Source organism: Melanerpes formicivorus, unplaced genomic scaffold, assembly GCF_026170545.1.
Source record: "Melanerpes formicivorus ecotype bairdi unplaced genomic scaffold, bMelFor1.0.p_v2 SCAF_91, whole genome shotgun sequence".
Taxonomy (NCBI): domain Eukaryota; kingdom Metazoa; phylum Chordata; class Aves; order Piciformes; family Picidae; genus Melanerpes; species Melanerpes formicivorus.
In genome coordinates, this window is record NW_027142443.1 from 273,596 (window position 1) to 294,029 (window position 20,434).

Sequence of the window (20,434 nt, forward strand, 5' to 3'; positions counted from 1 at the left end):
GGTCACCTGCCAATCACTGAGGTTTCAAACACAAGATGCAACCCTAAAGTCTTCCCCTGGACTACATAGTAGGGAGAAATATTTTAGGAAGTAATCATCAGCTCTCAGCAACTTTTTCTGCTCTGTTTCCTGATCATCTGCATATAAGTATGAAACCAAGAATGTAAGCATCTTTTCACGGACCTCTTTCTCAAGCTAAGGGATCTTGGACTATATTCAAGCAGCTGTAGCATTGCCAAGGGAAGTAAGGATTTGCCTCAAAATAACACTCTCATAGGTTGACTTGAATCTGATGCTGATATTCAATACTGTGCTGCCTTCATGCCAGCATCAAAATGAAACTGCTGACTGGAGCAAAGTACCATGGGACTTCCAATTCTAATATGAGAAGCTTCCTATTCTGGTTGCTGATTTTGGTTTCCAGGTAGAATAGAATAGAATAGAATAGAATAGAATAGAATAGAATAGAATAGAATAGAATAGAATAGACCAGGTTGGAAGAGACCTTCACGATCATTGTGTCCAACCCATCAACCAATCCAACCCACCTAAGCAACTAACCCATGGCACCAAGCACCCCATCAAGTCTCCTCCTGAAAACCTCCAATGATGGTGACTCCACCACTTCCCCAAGCAGCCCATTCCAATGGGCAATCACTCTCTCTGTATAGAACTTCTTCCTAACATCCAACCTAAACCTCCCCTGGTGGAGGCTGAGACTGTGTCCTCTTGTTCTAGTACTGTTTGGGGGTGCTTATCTTTTCTGCTGGGCTGGCTGTGGGTCAGGGGTTGGGGGGAGAGGTCGATGGATTTTATTGATGCTTCTGCATTTTACTGTGCTTCGCTGCACATAGGCTAAGGTAATTGTGCGTTGTATTATCTCATTTCCAGTGAAACTCTTTATCTCAACCTGGAGGAGGTTTTTGATGTTACTTTCCCTCACTTCTATGTCAGGGGACAGGGGGTGATGAGAGCAGGCTCTCTTAACCCAGGACAATCAGAGTTTCAAATGCAAAAGCACTCTCCAGAAATGGAGAAAATGAACCATGACCTTCCAGTGAGTCCCCAAAGAAAGTCTGACTATGAAGAAGCTCCACATCATAACACTACAGAGAGATAATGTGGGAAAAGGAGATTTCCCACAGGAATTATAAAACTTTTTACCCATACATCATTGTTCTACATATGAAGTTCTACATAAACACTTCACGGTGGAAAGACTGTCCATGTCTTTCATGACACAGAATCAAAGCTCACAGCAAGAATGTCACAGGCATGGAATGAAACCATTGCTGAGCAAACACCACATGGACCCGCCCATTTTCCTGGCTGAAAGTCACAGAAATTAACCAATACACTGGGCATGTCTCAGTGTAAGAGCATGACTCTCAGTGACATCTTAGGCCCACCCTTAGACCTGGACAGAAGAAAAGCAAGGTAAGAATGGGAAAGCTTGAGTAATGAAAGAATTGATCTCACACCACAGACCATAGACACAATTCCTCAAAGTTATTTCTTTGGGTAATCAAGCAAGGAACACAAGGAACAACAGCTGTGAGCTTCATCCAACAACTAGGACAACATGAAATTTTACAGCTTCCTTTCAGTTGTTTTACACTATACCACAGAGAACTCTTCCATCTGCCCTGTCTTTGTACAGGGAGAACAATTGACTCTGCCCAAAAATCACACAACAGCAAAGCTGCTTCTGGAGGCAGACACCACCAAAAGAAATTATTTTGGAGCCCAGGGATCACAACACAGGTGCATGAAAAGAGATATTTCTGTTCTTCCCTTATAACTTGAAGAACTCTAACAGGTTCAGAAGCACGCACACACACACCTCAGGGTGCAGCACTTGCTTTTATTAAGCCTCATGAAGTTAACCTGGGCCAATCTCTCCAGCTTGTCCAGGTCCCTTTGGATCACATTTTGTCCCTCTGGCATATCAGCAGTACCACTCAGCTTGATGTCATGTGCAAACTTGTTGATGGTGCACTCAATGCCATTGTCTATAGCACTGACAAAAATATTAAACAGTACAGGTCCCAGTATGGGCCCCTGAGGGACCTCACTGTTCTCCATCTGGATGTTGAGCCAATGAGCACTACCCCCTGGATGTGACCACCCAGCCAATTTCTTATCCACTGAACAGTCCACCCATCAAATCCATATCTCTTCAACATGGCAAGAAGGGTGTTGAAGGGGACTGTGTCAAAGGCCTTGCAGAAATCCAGATAGGTCACATCCATAGGTCATCCCTTATCCACTGACATAGTCTGTCATAGAAAGCCACTATGTTGGTTGGGAAGGATTTGTCCCTAGTAAAGCCATGCTGGCTGCTGGCTGCCTTGAATCAACTCCCTGTCCTCCCTGTGCCTCAGCATGGCATCTAGGAAGATCTGTCCACGATCTTCCCAGGCACAGAGGTGAGGCTGACAGGTTGGTAGTTCCCAGGGTCCTCCTTTCTAGCCTTTTTAAAAATGGATGTAATGTTTCCTTTCTTCCAGTCCCCAGGGACTTCACCTGACTAACAGGAAACTTCAAATATCATGCAGGGTGGCTTGGTAACTACCTCAGCTAATTCCTTCGGGACTCTGGGATGCATCCCATCAGATCCCATGGACTTGTATGTCTTCATGTTCCTCAGATGGTCAAGCATCTCATCTTTGCTTACAGTGGGAGGCATTTTATCTCCCTGGTGTCCATCTTGTGGGCCATCAGCACGAGAGCCATGAGGAGAGGGAGATACACTGTTCTCCTCACCACAATTCTGAAGCAGAAGGATTCTAAAGCACAAGAATGATAAATGGCCAGGAGCAGTCATCCAACAGACACTGGGTCATCAAACCAATGACCTAGCAGGGAACCTTCTCCTGGCTTTTATCACATGCACTGTCCCACAGAGATGCCACTTTTGCTAAGGTCATGATTACATCTATTGCCCCCCATAACAACAGAACACAAATAGACCCTCACATCTCCTGCCTTCCACACCAACTGTAGCAAGTGCAGGAGGCCACTAAGATGCAACACATTGCTAAACAAAGCTCTGCTGCTAAATACAACTAACCCTACATACACAGAAACCCAAGAAAATCAAACCAAACCATAAATCAGACAAGGAAGATAAGGAAGAATTGGAAGAGAAAGCATCAGAGAAACTCACCAGGAAGGCTTCTTGGTCTTCATTGCAGTTTTAAAATTCACCCTTGGGAGCACCTGGAAGTCATTCACACCTCAAGCTGCAAGTGTGGCCCTAAAGTCTCACTCTGAGTAGGAGGTTTTTCATGTTAGAAATAGTCATTGGCCCTCATCATTATTTCTGCTCTATGGCCTGTCCATCTACCACAAATATGGAATCTTAACTGTGAACACCGTCTCATGGGCATCTTCAGAGAAACCAGAACACAATGTCTTGTAGTTTCAGTGCATCAGCCATATGCAGTGGCAACAGTCACCAAAGTGTCAACTCAAAGATACCATAATCTAACTATAGCCTGTTGGAAACTGTGGAAGATATGTGGTACTTAAGGCTTAACATGAAATGTAGGTTTATGTTCAATAAGTGAAAATGGACAGGAAACTTCATGAAGAGGAAAATAAACTGATGAACCCACAGAGTCAGAGTCTGAGTTAGGCAACATCCAGAAATATCACATATCCAGACTCAGTTTATGACTTCTCAACCTTCTATATTATGGCCCTTATAGAAAGTATATAATACAGGTATATCACAGGTGGTAAATACACTTTGCTCCTCTCAAAGCACCCATGGAAGATGAGCAACACATTCTCTTGGGCTTTGCAACAGCTCCTCAGGCCGAGCTCCCAGAACTCATGTTTCCAATCTCACACAAATTGCATGGTGTTCTTTGACCCACAGGAGTTTCATAGCCTTTTTCCTGGACAATTTTACTTCAGCATGCATGACCATTACACCAAAGACTTCAAACTGATACCTTTATATCTCTGTACTAAGAAGGAAGACACAGGACCAAACTCTCTCTCTCCTTTTATCTTATCCTACAATTTGAATTTCCCTGCTTGCACCCTCATATGGCTCTTGTCATTACAAGACAAGGTGCATGAAGGTCTGCATAAATAAGTCAACCATAAGAGGTGGTGAATCAATTAAAGACATCTCCTTTTCCCCCAGCAGCCCTTCACATGCAGTCATGCACATGTTTTGTCAAAGAGTTAGAATTCTCATTATTATCTTTCATCTTCAAAACATATAAAAGGGATCATCAAGGGACCAGTAGTTGCTCATGTCCATTTCTCCAGTCGATGCAAAATCATAAAAGCATGAGCAAATATCAAGACATATCACTGCTTACTTCATCAGAAAGAAAGAGGGAGGCTGAGGTGAGTAGAAAGAATGAGCAGGTAAATTATATCCGGTGGCTTTAATGCTCCATTCAAAGACACTTTCATAGGCTGTGAAGATGTCTGACACTGCTCTTAACACAATTTTCCCCTGGCTGATATTGCAACAAATCCTTCAGAAGATCTCATTCTGGCAGGAAAATCGGAATTACAGGAGGGCACAAAAGGAGAATCGTCTTAGCATAAAATAAACCTACAAACACCGCTCTTACCATACTCCAGATAACAGCAGCCTGAAGCTGCTTCTCTCTCCCACACTGTCACGGTGAGACACCATCCCGCAGTCACCTGCCAGCAGCAGCAGCTAGCAGCAGCCAATGAAGTGCTGCAGGAAACTTTCCCTTCCTTCTCAGGATCCCTACCCTGGCACCAGCCAGAGCAGGGTGGGCAGAGAACGCAGAGGAAAAGCAAGAGACGGATACGGTAAGCGTGTGGATCAGGCACTCACCGGAGCATTTTCGACGTCCTGTGGGTAGGCGCCGGCAGGGTCCTCCCCGAGCAGCGGTGCGGGCTCATCGGGCAGCGGGCGGGCCGGAAGGGTATCGCAGCAGCTACCGGGAGACAAGCGGAGCTGGCTCTTGCGCGAATCGGCGGTGAGCGACACTTCATGTGAGTAGGAGCTCAGGAAGGCGCGGACGCCGTCAATGCCTACGAAGTGCGTGGCCGGGACGCCGCGCAAGGCACCGCCCGCAGGAGGAGGCAGCTGAGAGCGACGCCACCGCCGCAGGCGCAGTGCAAACAGCAGCAGTAAGAAGGCGAGGAAGAGGCAGGAGACGGCAGCCACGGCCAGCACCAGCCAGCGCGTCAGGCTGCCCGCCGCCTCGCCCGGCACCGCCGCCGATGCCTCACTGCCCAGCTCAGCCAGCAGCTCGGCCACGCTCTCGGCCAGCACCACGGTCAGCGTGGCCGTGGCCGACAGCGCCGGCCGCCCGTGGTCCTTCACCAGCACCACCAGGCTCTGACGGGCAGCGTCGCGGGCCAGCGGGAAGCGCGCAGTGCGCACCTCGCCGCTGTGCAGCCCGACGCGGAACAGCCCCGGCTCCGTCGCCTTGGCCAGCTCGTACGACAGCCACGCGTTCTGACCCGCGTCCGCGTCCACCGCCACCACCTTGGCCACCAGCGCCCCGGGCTCCGACGACCGCGGCGCCAGCTCCACCCCCGACCAGCCACGGGCACCGGACCCGGACACGCCCTCCGCCGGCGGGTACAGCACCTGCGGGGCGTTGTCATTCTCGTCCACGATCACGATCCGCACCGACACATTGCTGCTCAGCGCCGGCGAGCCGCCGTCCTCCGCCAGCACCCACAGCCCCACCTCGCGCACCTCCTCGTAGTCGAAGGAGCGCAGCGCGTACAGCGCGCCCGTCTCCGCCTGCACCGACACGTACGACGACAGCGCCACGCCACGCACCCGCCCCTCGCCTACACGGTACCGCACGCGCGCGTTTTGACCCCAGTCCGCGTCCCGCGCCCGCACCGTCAGCACCAGCGCGCCCGCCGCGTTGTTCTCGGGCAGCAGGCCGCTGTAGCTCGCCTCGCTGAACACCGGCGCGTTGTCGTTCACGTCCAGCACCCTGAGGGTCAGCACCGTGCTGCTCCACAGCGACGGCGACCCGCTGTCGGCCGCCCGCACTGTCAGGTTGTACTCCGACACCTCCTCCCGGTCCAGCTCCCTGGTTGTCACCACGCGATAGTAGTCTTCAAACGACTTCTCCAGTCGGAATGGGACTCCAGGATCCAGGGAGCACCGCACCTGGCCGTTGGCTCCGGAGTCCCGGTCATGTACAGGTAGCAGGGCTACTACTGTCCCTGATGGGGCATCCTCAGAGATGTTGCTCAGCAACGACGAGACTGAAATTTCAGGTGCGTTGTCATTTACGTCTGTAACGGTAATCGTTACCCTCGCGGTGTCAAAAAGGCCCTCACCATCGTGTGCCTGCACTTCCAGTTCATATGATTCTCCTTCCTCGAAATCCAGGCTTCGCACCAGACTGATAGATCCCGTCTCAGAATCCAGATGGAAAATCGACGAGCCCTTCTTGGTGATTTTCTTCAAAGAGTATTTCACGTGCCCGTTCATCCCCTCGTCGGGGTCGGTGGCCGTGACTGTGATGAGCACAGAGCCCACAGGCACGTCCTCAGGGACACGCACCGTGTACTCTGCTTGGCTAAACACGGGCATGTTGTCATTTGCGTCCAGTACGACCACGCGGATCTGCGCCGTCCCTGTTCGCGACGGCTCTCCTCCGTCACTTGCCCTGAGTACTAGCTCGTGAAACGCCGACACCTCTCGGTCCAGTGCCTTGGCCAGCACCAGCTCGGGTCGCCGATCGCCGCCGGGGCCCTCCTGCACTGCCAGCGAGAAATGCTGGTCACTGCTTAGCTCATAGCTCAGGACAGAATTTGTCCCCAAGTCCGGGTCCTGAGCTTCGACCAAAGGAAACCGAGATCCTGTGGCTCTCGTCTCGCTCATTCTCAGCTGCGTTTCTCGCTCTGGGAAGCTGGGCGCGTTGTCGTTAATATCAGTGATTGCCACTTCCACTCCGTACACCTTCATTTCTCCTTCCACTATGAGCTCACAGCGCAGCACGCATTGCTGCTCACTCTCGCACAGCTGCTCCCTGTCTATCCTCTCCGCTGTCACCAAATGTCCTGTCTTCCCGTGAAGAGAGAAATACTGCGTCCTACCTCTGTCCACGATGCGGATGCCACTCTCCCGGATTCCCGTCATCTGCAGACCCAGATCTTTGGCCACGTCGCCCACAAAAGAGCCTTTGGGCATCTCCTCGGGCACCGAGTAACGCAGCTGCCCCCACGCCGCTTCCAATGTCGACAGCAGGACGCAGCACAGCAGGGCCCACACCCGCCGGCCCCAGCACCTCCCCGCCGAGCACATCTCCACCACCGCACCACCGCAACGGATCCCAATCCTGCCCTGGCTCCTGCTTCGGCTCGCCGCTGCCGCCCGCTGCCTCTAGCCCCTCCGGCTCGCTGCAGCTCGGCTCCGCACCGCGGGGACGCTCGCAGATCGCTCCAACTCCAAGACAGACAGGCAGCGAGCCGGGCCGCAGCGGGCGGGGCTGCTTGCAGCGCTCCGGCTTCCTCTGGCTCCTTGCTCGGTCAACAGCGGCGCCCGCAGCCTTCTCCTGGAACTGCAGCCACACGGCGCTGCCTGCAAATGCCTTGCTCATGGGTTTTTAACGGCGATACGAGATGTCTTTATCGGAATATGGTATTGAGAATCCTGCTAGACTTATCTCAGTAGTCCGAAAACAAAATATCTAGCTCGAATTTTACAGCTTTTTCTACACACCGATCTCGAATTACATTTGTCTCACCCTGGTTTGTATATATAATGGGTGTTTAACAGCCGCATTAATTCCCTACATCCCCACTGATTGAACAAAGTAGTAATTAAGAGCCCCCCTCAAATGAAGACCGGTGATTTTCTGCTTTGGCTTTTCTCCAATTTACCTTCTGCTGCAAGGGAAAGCCATTTTATCATTGAGAATACTTTATAGTAATACGACCTGCAGAGTATTCTGGTTCTTTAATAATACAACTACTACAAATTTTCCTATGTGTCGAACTTGAATGTGTTTTTCCTTAGAATTTCTGCGCATAAGAAAATCATCAAGATTCTGCAGAATGGAGCCGTACCTCACAGTAGTACAGGGATCAACATACACTCTTCTTTTCATTCCTTCTTCCAAGCACATTGGAGTCTGCTCCCAATCAGCCTTAATTTCTCCCCTTTCTACTGCCACTGTTGCACCCTTACACACTTCAGGTCACTGGGTAGTACAGCAGCAGACAGCAACGCACATGGACTCTTTCTCTGGGAACGTCGTTAATGGAAAGGCAATCACCATAATTAAAGCTTTTCAATTCAATTACCGAACAATTCTTCTGGAAAATTAAGATAAGGAAAGAGCCTCTGAAATACACAAGGCAACTTTTCTAAAGATAGCATTCAACACCTTAACCCTTCCAGGAGAAGAGACGGAAGAATGATAGAATAAGAGGGAAGTAAAAATGAGCATGAAGGAGAGGGTGTAAGACAGAGGTTTAGGTACCGAATAGAGTTTCAGAAAACTCCATCCCAAAGGACTAAATCTTCAAATACAAAGTGTCATTCCCATTTTTCTGACCAGGTTGTGTAGAATTATTGGATCTCACTGTACACATTAAGGATTCGCCTTTACCTTTACGAACCTTTCAGACTGCACAAAATTCCTAGACAAAACTTCTCAGCTGAATCTGACCCTGTGGCCGCCAATAAACCAAGAAGGGCCTATTGTTTGCTCTGAGTAGAAGTGGAATTCTCCTTTCATCCCTTCATGGAAACACGGATCAGGACTTCCCATCCACACCACAAAGGAAACACATGAGAAAACAAAACAATACCAATAAAACCCCAGGGACTGAAATAATAAGTCTGATATTCAGGTTCTGGTTCTCTTTCTCCGGAAAACCAGAAGTATCAGGTTCATTAACCAAAGCTTCTTGTTGGTTATTAAGCAAATTGTTTCTTGTTGCCCATTATGAGAATGGGCAGAAGCCTCTAGATGTTAAAGAGGCAGGAACAACTGTTGTAAAAGTGGATGAAGGACGGAATGACCCCATTTAAGACACAGGTTTGGATGCAGCTTTCAAAGAGGTTCAAGTAAATCACTTTCATAACAAGATGATCATGAAGGAAAAAAGTTCAACGACAAGTGTCCAACTCGTTATCTCGACTGCATCACCATTAATTTACTGCTTTCGCAGTTTCTGACTCAACCAGCCAATACATTTTACTCTTTCGTCTAGGAAGAATAAGCCGTAGATTCCATTTTTCATGGAGGACACAAGAGTTTTTCAGAAACGAAAAATCTCCAGCGTGAAATGTACTCCATGTCTACCCAAATCCATCACTTAGGAACATCACATAGAGCGTTTACTGTAAACAACTCAAATGAGAGTCGTACCAGAAACATTCAAGAGAATCCATGACAATGTAGAAACTAACAACTGCTGCCCCTGCCTGTCTGGTCTGAGGGGAAGGGGGATACCCCGCTCTTTCCTTCACTCCTTCCTTCACAGAGACACGGACCAGCAAGCCCCATCCCCACCATCTCAGGAGTCAAGACAAGGAAGTAGAGAACGGAGACTCAGACAGGGTCCAAGACAAGTAGAAGAATGATGCGGCTTACTGACCTGAGGTGCGTCGGGGTGGACGGGCGGATCTCCCGCGCCGGCTCTGCTGTTCGGACTCGGCTTCCCGCAGGACTCACCACCCAGCAGTTCCTCTGAGGGCAGCGGCGGCGGCAGCCAAGCAGCCTCGGTCAGGGCACGTCCCGGAGCCACGCACAGGTTGTAGGAGTAGGGCAAGGTGCCCTCGCAGAAGTCCGCCGGGAAGGCGGCGCCCGCCAGAGACAAGCGCTGCGCGCCCAGGCAGCGCAGGACGGCGGGCGGACCCGCCCTCCGCAGCCGCGCCAGTAGGGCCAGCCCCAGGCTGAGCAGGAAGAGCGCCGAGAGCAGAGCCAGCGCCAGCACCAGGTAGAACTGCAGCTCGGCCGGCGAGTCGGCGCCCGCCGGTCGCTCGCTCAGCTCCGGCAGCGCCTCCTGCAAGCTCTCGGCCAGCACCACGTGCAGCGTGGCCGTGGCCGACAGCGCCGGCTGCCCGTGGTCCTTCACCAGCGCCACCAGGCGCTGCTTGGTCGCGTCGCGCTCCGACACGGCCCGCGCCGTGCGCACCTCGCCGCTGTGCAGCCCCAGGCGGAAGAGCGCCGGCTCCGGCGCCTGCAGCAGCTCGTACGACAGCCAGGCGTTGCGCCCCGCGTCCGCGTCCACCGCCACCACCTTGGCCACCAGGTAGCCCACCTCGGCCGTGCGCGGCACCACCTCGAAGGGCGGCGCCTCGCCTGCTGCCGACGCTGCCGCCGGCCACAGCACCCGCGGCGCGTTGTCGTTGCGGTCCAGCACGAAGATGCGCACCGTGGCCGTCGAGCTGCGCGCCGGCACCCCGCCGTCCTGCGCCCGCACCGTCACCGTCAACTCGCGGCACTGCTCGTAGTCCAAGGACCGCTGCGCGTACACCGCGCCGCTCTGCGCCTCCACCGACACCGGCGTCGGTGCCGAGCCCGCGCTGCCGCCCTCCAGCCAGTAGCTGACGCGCCCATTGGCGCCCGCGTCCGCGTCCCGTGCCAGCACGCGCAGCACCGACGCTCCCGCCGCGTTGTTCTCGGCCACGTAGGCGCTGTACACCTCCTCCTCGAACACCGGCGCGTTGTCGTTCACGTCCGACACTTCCAGCACCAGCGTCGCTTGGCTCGACAGCGGCGGGCTGCCCCTGTCCCTGGCTACCAGCGTCACTTGGTGCTCGGCTGCCTGCTCTCGGTCCAGCTCGGTCGCCGTCACCACCTTGTATGAACCTTCCGAGGACGCCACGAGAGACAGCGGCGCCTCTCCTGACAGCTCGCACCGCACCTGTCCGTTCTCCCCGGAATCGCGGTCCCGTACTTTCACCAGCGCCACCACCGTACCGACAGGAGCGTCCTCGGGCACTGGGCTTGACACCGATGTCAGTATCACTTCAGGAGCGTTATCGTTTACATCCAGCACCTCCACCTCCACTTTGCAGTGTGCCACCAGACCTCCCCCATCCCTCGCCTCCACCAGCAGCGTGTAGCTTCTCGTGTCCTCGAAGTCCAGTGCTTCCTGCAGCGTCATGATCCCACTCTCCGCGTCCAACAAAAATTTCTGAAGCACTTTGGCTGACATTTTCCCGAAGCCGTAGGTGATGCGGGCGTAACTTCCAGCGTCAGCGTCGGTGGCCGAGACATTCAGCACGGTCGAGCCTGGAGACGCGTCCTCCCTCAAAGTTACACGGTATCGGTCCTGAGCGAACACGGGGGCGTTGTCGTTGGCGTCGGTGATGTTGATAAGGAGCTGGGCGGTGCCGCTCCGGGGCGGGTCGCCGCCGTCCAGCGCCGTCAGCACCAGCCGCAGGCTCTGCTCTGTCTCCCGGTCCAGCGCTCGGCGCAGCACCAGCTCCGCGAACTTGCTGCCGTCCTCGCTGTCCTTCACCTCCACCTCAAAGTACTTGTTGGTCTCCAGCTCGTAGCTCTGCAGGGAATTGCTGCCCACGTCCGCATCTTCAGCGGCTCCTACGGCAAAACGAGCACTGGGAGAAGTGAACTCGTTGATTTCCAGCTGGAAATGGTCTTGGAGGAAGTGCGGCGCATTGTCGTTGATGTCTTGGATGGCCACCTCCACATGGAAAACATTGAGTGGGTTGTGCACGATCGCCTCGAAGCTGACGGAACAGGTCGGTGTCTCGCTGCACATCTTCTCCCGGTCCAGTCTCTCGCTCACGTATAGGTTGCCAGTGTCCCCGCTCACGCTGAAATATTGCTTCTCGGCGCTGAGACGCAGCTTGCGTGCCGCCAGCTCTACCGGGCTTAGCCCCAAATCCCGCGCCAGGGGCCCCACCAACGAACCTCTGCTCAGCTCCTCGGGGATGGTGTAACGGATCGGTTCCGGCGCCGCCTGGCAGCAGAGACTGAGCAGCATAACGGCCAGCAGCAGCACTCTCCCGGTTGATCGCCGCCGCCCAGGTTTCGGGTTCTGTCTGCTCGGCATTTTGTGCAGCGCTCGGCGCAGTCGTCCCTCCTGCCGTTGCCTTCCCTCACTTCCAGCTGCTGTCGGCCCCGAGCGCGCGGGCCGCCGGGGCGATCTCTGCTCCGGTTCGGATGACGCTGCTCCCCGCGCCGCCTCTCGTTTCTCCTGCCCGTGCCGCTGCCTCTCAGGTCAGCGCCGAGAGAGAGTGCAGCCTGCGGGGGACGGACGCTGCAGCGTCTTCGGCTCCAGCATCGCTGTGCGTCGGGCAACAGCGGCACCCGGAGGTACCGTGACGCAAATGCAGCCGTCCGATGGATGTTTTCATAGTGGAACGGGGATTCTGAGCACTGGGCATTCAGCTTTGCCATCTCTGTTTGATTAAATTATGGAAACACGTAATGTGATTCCGAAGGCGTTCAAAAGTCAGATTCGCTGTGAGATGTTTCAGAATCTCCATGAATCACAATGAAGGGAATATTCACTGAATTGCAATAGACATAAATGTGAGCTGCTCTTAACAAAAACATGAGAGAGCTTCTTAGCACTCAGGTTTGTACTTTCAGTTCTCATTTTCTTGCCTGGGACGAGCATCAAGAAAGAAGTACCCGTGCTCGAGTAAACAATAAGTAATCAGGCACAGAACAAAACAAAAGTAAATTCAGTCTTTTTGTGTTATGCTTACAAACTTTTTCTGTCTCATGTACATCTCAGGTGTTTGACCCACTGTTCATTTTTCTTTCAGGGAGAAAAGGAAGGACACTGAGAATGTGACACCCGAGAGGCAAGGGTGTAAAATAGCAGAATAACTTTTTCTATCGTGTTTATGACTCACAAATTATTTAATTTTTTTGCGTCTCCGTACTTGAAGATCTGATAAAGGAAAAGTGAAAACCACATCGAATCTTTCACAAAACCAAAGAATTATCAGGGCTGGAAAAAAAACCCTTGAAGATAACATCTTTCTCCCACCTGCCATGGGCAAACACCTCATTCCCTTCATGAGGTTACTCAGATGGCAAGAAAAAGAAAGAGGAATAAGTGAATTTTCTTAGGCCAAGCTTATTGAGCAGAAGTAACAGAAATTACAATGTATGACAACTCAGTGACTAAGGAAGAGCAATGACAAGCAGGAAAATTACTAGCTGTTCCTCTGTGGCCCCACCACCAACAGAAATCCCCCCGTGTCGTCTCTCCAACCCTACTCACCTTCTAGGTTTGCTTCTGATTCTCACAACTGGCAAAACATATCACAAGAGAATAATGCCCTACAATCACACCAAAAAGGGGGGCACGTGCCCTCTGAACAAGATTCTGTGAAGAAATACAATTGTAAAGCACATGAATGATAAATTTCAGAACTAACAGAGAAGTCATCCAACAGAGACTGAGTCACATCAAACGATCAGCACAGGGGGAATGTCCTCCCTCTTATCACACACACTCGTCCACAGAAATTTTACTTCTGCTAACGTTCTGCTTTCATCTCCTCTTCATACCCAAGCCAGAACACATTTCCTCACATCTCCTCAGATCTAACTCTAAAGCCTTCCCCTGCAATACCTATTAGGAGGGTCATTTTAGGAAATAATCATCAGCTATGGCAACTTTTGCTACTCTGTGGCCTGATCATCTGCATGCAAATAGGAAGCTATAAATGTAAACACCTCATCACGGTCCTCTTTCTTTTATTTTACACTTTATTGCTGAAGAACTGTCAATGTCTTTTATAACAAGGAATTGAGGCTCAGATCAAGAATGACACAAGCCCTGGCACTAGGCATAAAATCAAAGCATTGCTCAGCCAAAACTATATTTTCCCACCTATTTTCCTTGTACAAGGCAATAGAAAATAACCAATATATTGGCCATGCATCAGCCACAGGTGTGAGAGCCTGATGGAGCACTGGAACAGGCTTCCCAGAGAGGCTTTGAAAACTCCTTCTCTGGAAAATTTCAAAACCCACATAGATCTGTTCCTGTGTGGGCTATCATAGGTGATCCTGCTTTGAGGGCAGGGTTGGACTTGATGGGCTCCAGAGATCACTTCCAACCCCTAACATTCTCTGATCTTAGGGAAACAAAAGAATATCAAAGTCTTTCTCTTGGCAGTGGTACAGCTTGGATAGAAACTCCTCTCCAAGGACAGCAATTATAAGAGGTCATTCAATGGTTTAAGAGTCACCAGCCACAATAAGGGCCAGCTTCAGACCTGGACAGAAAAAAAAACCCACAAGGCAAGACTGGGAAATTTTCAAAAGTGAAGGAGGTGTGAGTCAACATTTCCAATCCTGTCAGCTTTAGTAAGTACAGAGGAATGATATCTGGTTGGTAAAAAGTCCATAGGAGGTTCACTCATAAACTGACACCAAAGACCTTAGACAGGTCTTCCAAGAAATTTCTTTGCATTATCCAGCAAGGAAAACACATGGAACTAGAGCTGTGGACCTCATCTAACAACTAGGACAAAATGAACATCTAGAACTTCCTTTCAGCCTTTTCACATGATAGCAGAGTGAACTCTTTCACCTGCCTTGTCTCTGCACAGGCAGAGCTCATCACTCTGCCCAGACGTTACATGGCTGCAAAGCTGCCTCTGCAGATAGATGCCCTTGAAAGAAACATTGTGCAGACAACTTCTTGGAACCCATGGGAGACTACAGAGCTGCACACAAAGAGAATTTTTCTACTCATCCCATATAATGTGAAGAACCTTGTAAAGATTTGAAATGCCATGAGCAACATGGTGTTCAGATAAAGTTCAGATCATCCAAGTATCTGCTGAAAGGCAATATCATCTTTCTTCAGTGCAACAGCAACTTAGAAGTCACCTTATACCATCACATTAACACAAAGTTTGCATCTGTGCCCAATTCATACCATTCACAGGAATCATCATGTAGCTGGAAACTAATATGATGTATCCACAACTTGGGCAGCGGGAGTCTGAGCAAAGCGATATTGAAAACTCAGACTCATTTTCTGTGGGTCACCTATAAATCCTAGGAACCCACAAAATACATGCCATGTCTACACTAGTACCTCCTCACACAGCACCTTGAAGTTTCTCCTCAAACCTTTCTAGAATGCAAGGCTGTTGCTCTTCATCATTTGTATACAGACTCCCATGCTTCCTTTCTTAGGCTGCAGACAAGTTTTTCTCTATGAGCAAAGGTATGGCTGTGAAATCCTCCTTACAGCTGTGAACACAAAGGTGTGTACAGGAACTGCCCCTGCACTCAGACAGTTGGCAAAGATTTGACATTTCCCATGTAAGCAGGCACCCTGAGGTTGAGTTTTAGTTCATGACAAGAAATAAGATGAGAACAAGCAACATAGACAAATGAACAGATCTGGTGGAATAAGGGTACTTAAGCCAAAATTACTGAGCAGAATGGACTGAAACCACATGGTACTCCTTGGTCATTACAACAAAAGGATAGTTTATCATCTGTTCTTCTATGTCCCACTGCCTGCCGAGACATCTCTGCCATATCTAGCCTCCAGCACTGCACAACTTCTAAGTTTTCTTCTGATCTTCTGATAGTTGATAAAAATGTATCCTGAAAGGATAGCACATCAATAAGGCAATCACATTGTTCCCTTCATCACTATTTTAAGAAGAAACACTTCTGATAATTGGCTAAGAGTGGAGCAGTCATCAACAGAGACTGGGTCATCAGAACAATGGCGAACACAGAATCTCCTCCCCTCTTTTGTCAGAGGCGCTGTTCCACAGAGATGCCACTTCTGCTGAGGTGATAGTTACATCTATTGCCCCCAAGAGTAACAGAAGACAAAGAGATCCTCACATCTCCTGCCTTACACACCCACTGAAGCAAGAGGAACTAACACACAATGCTTCACAAGTAAACCAATTTATGCAGAAACCAGGGAAAGGAAAACAAACCATGAATCAGACAAGCAAGAGAAAGTGTGGTCTCATTCTGGGCTGTATAGTTGGAGGATTCCTTCTAAGAAATAGTCATCAGCTATCAAAAACTAATTTTTTTTCCACTCTGTGGCCTGCTCATCTCCCACATCTATAAAGTCCTAAGTGTAAACAGCTTCTCAGGGGCCTCTTTGCAAGTCTTCTGATAATGTAGCTTCTATGCATAAGCTACATGCAGTGGCAATAAACAGTCATCCAAACATCAACTCAAAGATACCATAATGCAACTACAGCATGGTGCCCAAGTTGGAAGATACATGACACTCCTAGCTTAACATGAAGAGCAGGTTTATGTTCAGGAACTGAAAACAGGAATCCATACTTATGAATCCACAGCTTGGCCAGTCACATTCCAAGCTGGACACTGTCCAAAACTATGACACCTCCAGATTAATTTCACTCAGTCCACAGCAATGAACCCTGGGAATTAACAAACCACGTGCCATGTCTCCACTAGTTCCTCCTCACACACAGCACATTCAATACTCTTCTCCTACCCTTCACATCTCACATTACTGTCATTCATTTTATTCATTTCCAGACAAACACCTCAGGGAACTTCTTCTGACCATAGATAATGCTTTACGTCCAACCACACCTATGTCAAGAATAATGTTTACCTTCTCACCATGTTTGTGTGACAAGCAAGAGCACTTCTTCCAGTTACACTTTGATCTATAAAAGTCATTCTTTTTAGAGCTGTAAACATGAAAGGCATGTTCAGGACAGTCAGACAAACTCACCAGATGTGGTCATCCACACGCCATCAGAGGTAAAGACTCACCTTCAGATAACGATGAGCACAATAAGGACTTAACACAAAGAGAAAGGAAAATGACACTCAGGGGAGATACACAATTCAGGTATTTAGTAGGTAGTAAATACACATTTTAGTCTTCCCAAAACTCCCATGGGAAAGGAGCAACACATTCTCTTGGGCTTTTCAACAGCTCCTCAGGCCCAGCTGCCTGAACTCACATCTCCAAGTCCTCACAACTTGCAGGGGGGTTCTTTGATCCTTAGAAATTTCAAGCACATGACATCAAAGAGCCTTTTGCCCAGACCATTTCTCGTCAAGGTGCAGCACCATTACACTATGGACTTCTTGTAGGTATTTTTATCTCTCTCTGCTAAGGAGGCAGATACATTTGTCTGCTCACAAGTCTGCTGGGAAGACCTGGGATCCAAAAGTAAACATGGAGCTGTCCTCCAGACAAGTCTGGGTCAGTAACCATCTGCGCAGAATTAAATTCCCTCTCCTTTTATCTCACTGTGCAACTTAAATTTCTCCCTTTCTGTTCTTATATGGCTCGTGTAACCAGACAAATCAAATCAAAGCCTGTATAAATAAGTTAAGCACAAAAGCTGATGAAACAACAAAATACACCTCCAGTTTCCTCCAGCAGGCCGTCAGACACAGCCATGCACATTTCCTCAAAGAGGAACAAACACACAACACATACAAGGGCATTGTCGTGGTACCATTGGTCGACCATCCCATTCCTCCATCCAATGCAAAACAAACAAAGCATGAGCAAGTATCAAGGTACATCACTGCCTATTGTGTCATCAGGGAGAGAGAGAGAGAGAGAGACTGAGAAGAACAGAGACATAAGCCCTAATGCTCCTCTGTCCAGAAGATGACTGACCCTGCTCTTGATGCTAACATCCACTGGCTTCCTTATCACGAAGCACATCCATTCAGGATAGCTCAAATCGACACGAGTCAAGGAACACAATGGAAAAGAGCCGTTGCAGGATGAAAACACAAAGCCCAACTCTAACCAAACTCCAGCCAACAGCAATCTGCCACTGCTTCTGCCTCCCACAACAACTGCCACCCTATGTCACCATCCCACAATCACCTGTGGTAGCAAGAGCCGGACATAGCCAGCGCAATATTGCAGGAAACTTTCCCTTCCCTGTCAGGAGCCCTGCTTCAGGGCAGCCAGAATAGGGTGGGAAGAACACAGAGGAGCAGGAAGGGGAGGCATCTGGGAGCACATTCGTGGAGAGGTACTCACCGGGGCGGTGTCAGGGTCGTGTGGGCGGGTGCCATCAGCGTTCTCCCCCAGCAATGGTGCAGGCTCGTCGGGCAGAGGGCGGGCAGGGAGGGTGTCGCAGCTGCCGGGAGACAAGCGGAGCTGGCTCTTGCGTGAGTTGGTGGTGAGCGACATTTCATGTGAGTAGGAGCTCAGGAAGGCGCGCACGCCGTCGATGCCCACAAAGTGCGTGGCAGGGACGCCGCGGAAAACACCGCCTGCCGGAGGAGGCAGCTGCGAGCGCCGCCAGCGCCGCAGGCGCAGTGCCAAAAGCAGCAGTAAGAAGGCGAGGAAGAGGCAGGAGACGGCAGCCACGGCCAGCACCAGCCAGCGCGTCAGGCTGCCCGCCGCCTCGCCCGGCACAGCCGCCGCTGCCTCGCTGCCCAGCTCGGCCAGCAGCTCGGCCACGCTCTCGGCCAGCACCACGGTCAGCGTGGCCGTGGCCGACAGCGCCGGCCGACCGTGGTCCTTCACCAGCACCACCAGGCTCTGACGGGCAGCGTCGCGGGCCAGCGGGAAGCGCGCAGTGCGCACCTCGCCGCTGTGCAGCCCGACGCGGAACAGCCCCGGCTCCGTCGCCTTGGCCAGCTCGTACGACAGCCACGCGTTCTGACCCGCGTCCGCGTCCACCGCCACCACCTTGGCCACCAGCGACCCGGGCTCCGACGACCGCGGCGCCAGCTCCACCCCCGACCACCCACGGGCACCGGACCCGGACACGCCCGCAGCCGGTGGGTACAGCACCTGCGGGGCGTTGTCGTTCTCGTCCACGATCACGATCCGCACCGACACGTTGCTGCTCAGTGCCGGCGAGCCGCCGTCCTCCGCCAGCACCCACAGCCCCACCTCGCGCACCTCCTCGTAGTCGAAGGAGCGCAGCGCGTACAGCGCGCCCGTCTCCGCCTGCACCGACACGTACGACGACAGCGCCACGCCACGCACCCAACCCTCGCCCACACGGTACCGCACGCGCGCGTTCTGACCCCAGTCCGCGTCCCGCGCCCGCACCGTCAGCACCAGCGCGCCCGCCGCGTTGTTCTCGGGCAGCCGGGCGCTGTAGCTCGCCTCGCTGAACACCGGCGCGTTGTCGTTCACGTCCAGCACCCTGAGATTCAGCACGGTGCTACTCCACAGCGACGGCGACCCGCCGTCGGCCGCCTTCACCGTGACGTTGTACTCCGACACCTCCTCCCGGTCCAGCTCCCTCGTCGTCACCACACGGTAATAATCCTCAAATGACTTCTCCAGTCGGAATGGGACGCCAGGATCCAGGGAGCACCGCACCTGGCCGTTGGTCCCCGAGTCACGGTCCTGCACATGGAGCAGGGCCACCACTGTCCCCGAAAGGGCGTCTTCAGATATCTCAGTCAGGGACGAGGAGACAATCAGTTCAGGGGTGTTGTCATTGACGTCTGTCACAGTGATTGTTATTTTTGCTTTGTTGGAAAGGCCGCCACCGTCCCGTGCCTGCACCTCCAGTTCATAGGTATCGCCTTCCTCGTAGTCCAGGCTCCACGCCAGTGTGATTTCTCCCGTTTCAGAGTCCAGCTCGAAAATCTTTGACGCTTTCTCTGTGATTTTCTTCAAGGAGTATTTCACGTTCCCATAGAGGCCTTCGTCGGCATCAGTTGCTGTGACGGTGACAAGGGCGGAGCCCAAGGGGGCGTCCTCAGGCACATGCACCGTGTACTCTTCTGCGCTGAACACGGGAGCATTGTCGTTTGCGTCCAGCACAATCACGCGGATCTGTGCCGTGCCCGTCCGAGAAGGCTCTCCACCGTCTTTCGCCTTCAGCACTAATTCGTAAAAAGCAGCCTCTTCGCGGTCCAGCGCCTTGGCCAGCACCAGTTCGGGACGCAAATCGCCGCCCGGTCCTGGCTGAACAGCCAGTGAGAAATGTTCATCACCGCTCAGCTCGTAGCTCAGGACAGAATTTGATCCCGAGTCCGGATCGTGAGCCTCGTCCAAGGAAAACCGCGACCCCGTGGCTGTCATCTCACTTATTCTCTCCTCCAGCTCAACATCCTTGAAGCTGGGCGCATTGTCGTTAATGTCCCTGATATCCACTTCGACTCCGTACACTTTCATTTCTCCTTCCACTATCAGCTCACACCGAAGCACACATTGCGGCTTACTCTCGCACAGCTGCTCCCTGTCTATCCTCTGCGCCGTCACCAAATGTCCCGTCTTCCCGTGAAGAGAGAAATACTGCGTTCTACCTTTCTCCAAGATGCGGGCGCCGCTGTCACTGAACATCGTCATCTGCAGCCCCAGGTCCTTGGCCACGTCGCCCACGAAAGAGCCCTTGGGCATCTCCTCCGGCACCGAGTAACGCAGCTGCCCGCACACCGCTTCCAATGCCGACAGCAGGACGCAGCACAACATGCCCCGCGACCGCCGGCCCCAGCGCCTCCTCGCCGCACACATCGCCGCCGCAGCACCACCACCA

General features: G+C 51.9%; 1 protein-coding gene across 1 annotated transcript in view; it reads right to left on the bottom strand.

The window, feature by feature from the left end:
- Nucleotides 1-20,434, bottom strand: part of LOC137455116 (protocadherin gamma-B5-like) — a 179,594-nt gene extending 159,160 nt beyond the window's left edge. Inside the window, exons 1-2 of the mRNA XM_068165673.1 lie at nucleotides 17,968-20,434; nucleotides 9,589-12,171 (exon numbers count right to left, since the gene is read on the bottom strand). Coding sequence (XP_068021774.1) covers nucleotides 9,589-12,171; nucleotides 17,968-20,412 — 5,028 coding nt within the window. The 5' untranslated portion in view covers nucleotides 20,413-20,434. The remainder of the gene's footprint in view (nucleotides 1-9,588; nucleotides 12,172-17,967) is intronic.